This window comes from Megalobrama amblycephala, linkage group LG11, assembly GCF_018812025.1.
Source record: "Megalobrama amblycephala isolate DHTTF-2021 linkage group LG11, ASM1881202v1, whole genome shotgun sequence".
In the NCBI taxonomy this organism is placed as follows: Eukaryota; Metazoa; Chordata; class Actinopteri; order Cypriniformes; family Xenocyprididae; genus Megalobrama; species Megalobrama amblycephala.
In genome coordinates, this window is record NC_063054.1 from 19979870 (window position 1) to 19988003 (window position 8134).

An 8134-nucleotide genomic window follows, 5' to 3' on the forward strand; every position below is an offset into this window, starting at 1 on the left:
ACAGGCAGTCAGTCCTAATGATCAGATCTGAAAAACAAATGAGGTTGTGTGTTGTGTGAACAAAGCCTAATGGTCCATGTCCTCAACAGGGCAAACGCACTAACCTAAAGAAGCCCGACTCAGAGCGGACGGGTCACGGCCTTAGAGTGAAGTTCAACCCACTCGCTCTGCTGCTGGATGCATCACTGGAGGGCGAGTTTGACCTCGTACAAAGGATAATCTATGAGGTTTGTATATTGACATGTATGCCATGTGGCGTAGCGAACAGATCTTACAAACACAGATTGATTTTGCCATTTTTTTAAAAACTAATTCTTATTTATTTCTTCTCATTTCATAGGTTGACAATCCCAGCACCCCTAATGATGAGGGCATCACACCCCTCCATAACTCAGTGTGCGCTGGACACCACCATATCGTCAAGTTCCTGCTGGACTTTGGTGTTAATGTGAATGCAGCAGACAGTGATGGCTGGTGAGGACACTTTGTTGGGTCTGTCAGTGTGAAAGAGATTGATCAGACAGTTTAAGCTAGCAGGTGTTGAGTAGACGGACTCACTGACGTGTGTCTGTGTGTGTAGGACGCCCCTGCATTGTGCCGCCTCCTGTAACAGCGTGCACCTGTGTAAGCTGCTGGTGGAGTCTGGTGCTGCCATCTTTGCCACCACCATCAGTGATGTGGAGACGGCAGCAGACAAATGTGAGGAGATGGAGGAGGGTTACATACAGTGCTCACAGTTTCTCTATGGTAAGAGCATCTTTCTTTTCCTCTCTGGGTCTCCAGAGAATCACTGGGTCTCATTCATGAAACACGAGCAGAACGAATTTTTGTGTAAATCGTGTGTAAAGTGGTTCTGCCGTAAATTTTCGGATTCATTAAAATATTAGTATTTTCCAAATGTTAGTTGGTACGAAAGAAATCTACACCTACTCCCAGCCACGCGTAAATAGTGCGTTTAACATCCGAACGTTTTGCTCATTAATAAGGCTGCATTTTAATTCACCTTAATAAGCTACATATTTACACAGCATTTTGAAAACATATTATATATAGTAATTACATACGTCTTTTTCTTTTTACTTTTATTATGAGAGCCAGTAATAGCATCTGCAAATGGAGCACTTTAATCAAATAATTAATTGATTTCAATAGGGCTGGGCAAACTAATGGCCCCTTAATTGTTATGGAAATTGTTTCCTATAAAATAGCCAAAATCCTTCGTTTGGTGTCATAATATGATGCCCATATATAGTTGTCAGTCAGATTTAATGGGTGGGATTTATGGTAATTGAGAATGAGCGTGCATGCGCATCCCATTTACGACTGATTGGAATTCATTAACACACACACACATTTCACTATCACTTCTGACGTTTACAAAGTATTTGTGAATCAGGAGAAGAGTTTTCGGGAAGGTCTCTTTACGTGCAAATCACTCACATATTTACTCGTATATTTACGAATGTTTCATGAATGAGACCCAATGTGTTTGTCCTCTCATACCATCCTATTTGATAGAAGCTTGTTAGAAGCTTATGGGAAAGTGAAGGCAATTAATATTTTTCTAAAATTAACCAAATAATCCATTTGTGCCTCTTAAATTGTACAAATTCATCTACAAAATGTTTGGACACTCAAGTCTCACCTAATGTAAGAAAGTCACTGTATTAGATGACAAAATATCAAACCAAGTGACTTTTAATTTAAAGAAATAGAGCATACACACAAATAAAGGCTACAAATAAATAAAAGACTACATACACAGATAATTTATGTTTAATATTTACTATATATTATACTTGATATTATAGATGTTTTGTAGAACATGTCATTGAACATATTTTGTGCCATATTCTCATTGCATTTACAAGGCTTTAACCAGCAGATGTCCTCAGCGTACAGAGTTAGAGCGCTTTGAATGAAGTGAAACCAACTGCTGTACAAAAACGATTCATTGCCCATTGTCAACTCACTTATAATGTGGAACTTCTCCAAATGTTCCAAAGCTTTTCCACAAAACATTAACGTATTAAGTACACGATCATTCACAAGTTTGGGGTCAGTAAGATTTTTTTTTTTAATTAATACTTTTATTTATTCTACTCATTAAAGAATCCTGAAAGAATGCAGTTTCACAGATTTTACTGTTTTCAACACTGATAATAACAAGAAATGTTTCTTGAGCAGCAAATCAGCATATTAGAATGATTTCTGAAGGATCATGTGACACTGAAGACTGGAGTAATGATGCTGAAAATTCAGCTTCGCCATCACAGGAATAAATTACATTTTAAAATATATAAAAATAGAAACATATTTAAAATTATAATAAATCACCAATATTACAGTTTTACTGCGTTTTTGATTAATTCAGTATAACCTTGGTGACCAAAAGAGATTTCTTTCAAAAACATTAAAACATCTTAAGGCCGGGGACACAACAAGCCGACTGTCGGCCAACGTCGGGCTGTCGGCGAGCATCTGTTTTTGGGGTGTCTTCCACATGACTGTTTGATTCAGCATGTTAAAGCAGCGTTGGGACCGTCGGTGAGATTGGGAACTCTGATTGGATGTTCAGTTTAGTGAACGAGTTTAAAAACGAATTAAAGCGAAAGTGATTCAAGTAAGTCAAGACGGCACAGACAGAAAGTTGGTCTAATAATGTTATCCTACCTGAGCATTTTCAAACGCAAATATTTTCATAACACGTGCTGCTTAAAATGAAGCAAGCGCTGGTTTGTTTACATTTTGTATATATCTATTCTTTGATGTCGACTTGGTGTGTCCCAGGCTTTACTCACACAAACCTTTAAATCAATAGCATTACTGTATATTTAGGTGTAACCTATTTTTTGTGTGGTACTCATGTTAATGCTATAATATATGCATGAGTATATAATGCTATTGTACCACATGAGCCATTGAAATAGCTTTCTCTCTGTATTTGCAGGTGTGCAGGAGAAGATGGGTGTGATGAATAAGGGAGTTGTGTACGCTCTGTGGGAGTATGAGGCTCAAAGCGCAGATGAGCTTTCCTTTCAGGAAGGTGACGCCATTACTGTCCTACGCAGGAAGGATGATACCGAGACAGAGTGGTGGTGGAGTAAACTCAACGACAAAGAGGGCTATGTGCCACGTAACCTATTGGGGGTAGGTGCACACATGGACTATAATTGTGCTTTACTTTAGTGTGTATTGACCATTGTTGGGGGTAAAGTAACTTGAGTTACGTAATCAGATTACTTTTTCAAGTAACTATTAAAGTAACGCATTACTTTTTCAATTTACAACAAAATGTTACTTTTTCAAATAAGTAACGCAAGTTTTTTTTCACATTTATTGACTGACATCTCTCCTGTCCCCATGTGTGTGCGCTGTGTGAACATGATGATTGTAGTTCTATCTAAACTTAATGTGAACATGCATTTACTCGTCTAACTTGCACGAAAACATTCAGTATTCCTCAAAATGAATAAAAACAGTGAATGCAAACTCAGAATGTTACACAAACCTGTATTAATTATATTAAATTACACAAATATACTTTATGTATTTAATCTCACATTATTAACCAATGTCTTTGCTGCTGATCTTCAATGATCTAATTCAACCATACTAATTTAGATTAGATTTAGAAATAAGAGTGTTGAACTTCCATTCTCCTGTATCCTATTCTTCTTTAATCCAGAATGGCTTGTTTGAGCTGCGCCCTCTACTGTACAGGCGTAAAATATGCATTTCCTTTAGCCTAAGGCTGATTCATTTCACATTTGGTGTGAAAGGGCCTTTGCATTTGCCAAAAATAGAGCTTTTTTTGTTGTTATTAAAAAACAAACAAGCAAGCCCAGCCCAGGTGAGAAAAAGTAACGCAACGCATTAGTTTTTATAAAAAGTAACTAACGCAATTAGTTACTTTTTTAGGGAGTAATGCAATATTGTAATGCATTACTTTTAAAAGTAACTTTCCCCAACACTGGTATTGACTGTGGCACGCCACATTTTCAAGAACTTGAGAGATTAATTTGACCAATTTAATGCATCCTTGCTGAATAACAGTATTAAAGGGTTATTTCACCCAAAAATGAAAATTATGTCATTAATGACTCACCCTCATGTCGTTCCAAACCCGTAAGACCTCCGTTCATCTTCGGAACACAGTTTAAGATATTTTAGATTTAGTCCGAGAGCTTTCTCTCCCTCCATTGAAAATGTATGTACGGTATACTGTCCATGTCCTAGAAAGGTAATAAAAACATCATCAAAGTAGTCCATGTGACATCAGTGGGTTAGTTAGAATTTTTTGAAGCATTGAAAATACATTTTGGTCCAAAAACAACAAAAACTACGACTTTATTCAGCATTGTATTCTCTTCCGGGTCCGTTGTCAATCCGGGTTCACGACTCCGCAGTGACGCTGCTGATGTGTTATCTGGTGCACCCGAGCTTCGTTTACAATCTGAGGGAGACGCACGCTGTAAACAAAACAACCTTCGCAAACATGTCTAAGGATTTCGACACAGAGGAAGATTTTTTTTGCTCAGCCATATTTATTTGAACCCGAATACACGGACGAAGAACTAAGAGCGATGGAAGAAGCTCCTACACAGCAGCAACCGCTGTCACAAGCTTCGGAAAGGCAAAGAGCAATGGAGACCTGGTGGTGTACATGTCTTCATTGCCATACGATGCCTACAGAACTGGAGAGCTTGTGCTGCACCGAGTGGGACATAGTAATGCCGCAGCTGGAACATGTGGAACATTCAGCAGATGCGATGACGTCACTGAACGCGGTCGTGAACGCGGATTGACAACAGACCCGGAAGAGAAGACATTGCTGAATAAAGTCGTAGTTTTTGTTATTTTTGTACCAAAATGTATTTTCGATGCTTCAAAAAATTCTAACTAACCCACTGATGTCACATGGACTTTGATGATGTTTTTATTACCTTTCTGGACATGGACAGTCTACCGTACATACATTTTCAATGGAGGGACAGAAAGCTCTCGGACTAAATCTAAAATATCTTAAACTGTGTTCCGAAGATGAACGGAGGTCTTACGGATGTGAAACGACATGAGGGTGAGTCATTAATGACATAATTTTCATTTTTAGGTGAACTAACCCTTTAAGTTCTTTCAAAAAAAAAAAAAAACTTTTTAACGGCAGTATATATTATGAAATGACATTAATGGTTATATTTCTTTCGTTTCTCTGTAGCTGTACCCCAGAATAAAACCACGTCAGAGGTCTCTGGCGTAACCTCTCCTGGGTGACTCACTGGACTGATGTCTGGAGGTGTTGAGCCTCCATCTTTCACCTCTATGTGCCACTTGGACAACAGAAGGGGTGAAGCTGCTAAGCCCTGAACCCGGAGGCACAATCAACCACGCTACCCACAAACACACTCTCCAGCCCACACCAGGCCAAACAAGCAGCCTCAGGTTTCTCGGTCTGCCCCCATCAGCTCTGCTACAAGGCCTCCGTATCTCCCCATCCACTCCTCTCACGGTTTCTTGTATCCATGTAAAATATAGCTGTACATCACATCTTGGGGATCAAGCACTAATCACTTTGACAAGAGCTTTCTTTTATTTGTAGTTGCTTACCCATGATGCTTTGCTGAAAGGAGCAGGGCAGACAGTGCTCTTTGTCAGAGAGAATTCTGTACTTTTAATTGAACTGGATGAATGAAAGCTGATATGTTATATATGTTTAAAACTTGTGCGTGAATTTTATAGCTCATCTACAAAACGAGTGTATAGACTGGAAGTATATGAGAGCAGAGAACAAAAATATACATAGTTTGCATAGAACGATTATTCTGATCTATGACTGATAAACCCCATATACTGATGGGCATGTATATGATTCATAAAGGTGCATATAAGTGTTGCGTATGGGATTTATGTATGCTACGAGTGAGATTTTTCTTTTTTCACTGCAGTGAGCATCATACAGAAGTGTGAAGTGCAGAGAAGAGTTTTTCACAGCATTGGAGTGTTTTGAAGAGTGTGTGAAGTGTGCAGAGATTGAGTTGAACCATCATTATACGATCAGTATTTAGCCTACAGGAACAGACACTATACATTCTTGCCAGGATTTGGCTGGAGTGTGACAGCTTGCTTGAATTCAGCTGAAAATGTTCTGTGCATTTACATTTATTTTACTTTTTTTTTTTTTTTTTTTTTTTTAAAAATGTTGCTTTATATTATACCAGCCCATTCCACTCCACTCCTGTTTTTAGTCATGTGATTTTTATATTCTGCTGTTGAGGCAGTGAAGAGCTTTATTGTGGAGTTTAACCTTGTAAATACTGTGATGAGGATGGGAGAGGAGACATGCTTGACTCGATGCTGTTAGACTAAACTGCCCGTGTGGGCTTCTGTGAAATACAGTGACTCGCACCTTGTGTTCTATATGTGCACAAATAAAAATAAATGAGTCATAGCAAGAATTCACGTCACCTTGTGTTATGCTCAGTCTCTCCGTGTTTTTACTTAATAAATTGATTTTTAACATCTGGTTTAACGCTCTTTTAGTAGCTTAAACCAGTGTTTAGTCATGCCTGGTTACTAGAAGCAATGTGAGACCTGGGGCAAAGAATATACACTAACAAGAAGCGACAGTCAATATAACGTTCCATTGCAACACCGGCGCCCAGCAGCAGCCCTGCGTTTCCGCCATTTTGTGGTGAAAGCGAGTCGGCAGTCCACTAGTTTCTATGGCAATATCAGCTGCTTTGTTAAAACAAAACGTACATTAAAGCTGAAATCCAACCTTAATGATGATGACAAAGAATAAAATACTATCACTAGTGATCATCAAATCCTTTTAACAGTTTATTTTACAGACTTTGTGTTTAAGTCTTCCACTTTTTTTCAAAAAACCGTTGCTCTTTAGAAACCCAGTCAGTTTGGGTTTAAATTCTTTGAAGTTCAAGTGTTAGCATTATAAACACTGAATTAATACCAACATATGAAATTAAATTAAGGACATGCATCAGAAAAATTGGGAATGTTGGACAATAAATATATGAATATAACAGCTTGATTTTGCAGTGTTGTCTAATGTCCGTAAAAGTGAAAGTGTCCAAAAGTGTGAATTATGCGATAACAGACACAGCAATGCATCATGTATTATGTATTATAAGATAATTACAGTGGGTACGTAAAGTATTCAGACCCCCTTAAATTTTTCACCCTTTGTTATATTGCAGCCATTTGCTAAAATCATTTAAGTTCATTTTTTTCCCTCATTAATGTACACACAGCACCTCATATTGACAGAAAAACACAGAATTGTTGACATTTTTGCAGATTTATTAAAAAAGAAAAACTGAAATATCTCATGGTCCTAAGTATTCAGACCCTTTGCTGTGACACTCATATTTAACTCAGGTGCTGTCCATTTCTTCTGATCATCCTTGAGATGGTTCTACACCTTCATTTGAGTCCAGCTGTGTTTGATTATACCGATTCGGACTTGATTAGGAAAGCCACACACCGGTCTATATAAGACCTTACAGCTCACAGTGCATGTTAGAGCAAATGAGAATCATGAGGTCAAAGGAACTGCCTGAAGAGCTCAGAGACAGAATTGTGGCAAGGCACAGATTTGGCCAAGGTTACAAAAAAATTTCTGCTGCACTTAAGGTTCCTAAGAGCACAGTGGCCTCCATAATCCTTAAATGGAAGACGTTTGGGACGACCAGAACCCTTCCTAGAGCTGGCCGTCTGGCCAAACTGAGCTATCGGGGGAGAAGAGCCTTGGTGAGAGAGGTAAAGAAGAACCCAAAGATCACTGTGGCTGAGCTCCAGATATGCAGTCGGGAGATGGGAGAAAGTTGTAGAAAGTCAATCATCACTGCAGCCCTCCACCAGTCGGGGCTTTATGGCAGAGTGGCCCAACAGAAGGATCACTGCAATTCACAGAAGCAGCACGACTCCAGGCAGAGAAACATGTTTTAGTCATTTTGTGTCAAATTGTTGGATTTTGAGGTAAAATCATACCGTATATATTGTATTGTTATATATTAGTTTGACAACTCATCAATTAATTATTTTCCGTCTTATATTCTGCATAATTGTGTGTTTTAAAATAAACACTGTAAACTATACTATAAAACTATATATG

The 8134-nt window shown here is 38.4% G+C and overlaps 1 protein-coding gene across 1 annotated transcript in view; it reads left to right on the forward strand.

The window, feature by feature from the left end:
- Positions 1–6459, forward strand: part of LOC125278800 (apoptosis-stimulating of p53 protein 1-like) — an 8041-nt gene extending 1582 nt beyond the window's left edge. Inside the window, exons 2-6 of the mRNA XM_048208137.1 lie at positions 62–227; positions 341–474; positions 581–747; positions 2951–3150; positions 5219–6459. Coding sequence (XP_048064094.1) covers positions 62–227; positions 341–474; positions 581–747; positions 2951–3150; positions 5219–5260 — 709 coding nt within the window. The 3' untranslated portion in view covers positions 5261–6459. The remainder of the gene's footprint in view (positions 1–61; positions 228–340; positions 475–580; positions 748–2950; positions 3151–5218) is intronic.
- Positions 6460–8134: the final 1675 nt, after the last annotated feature.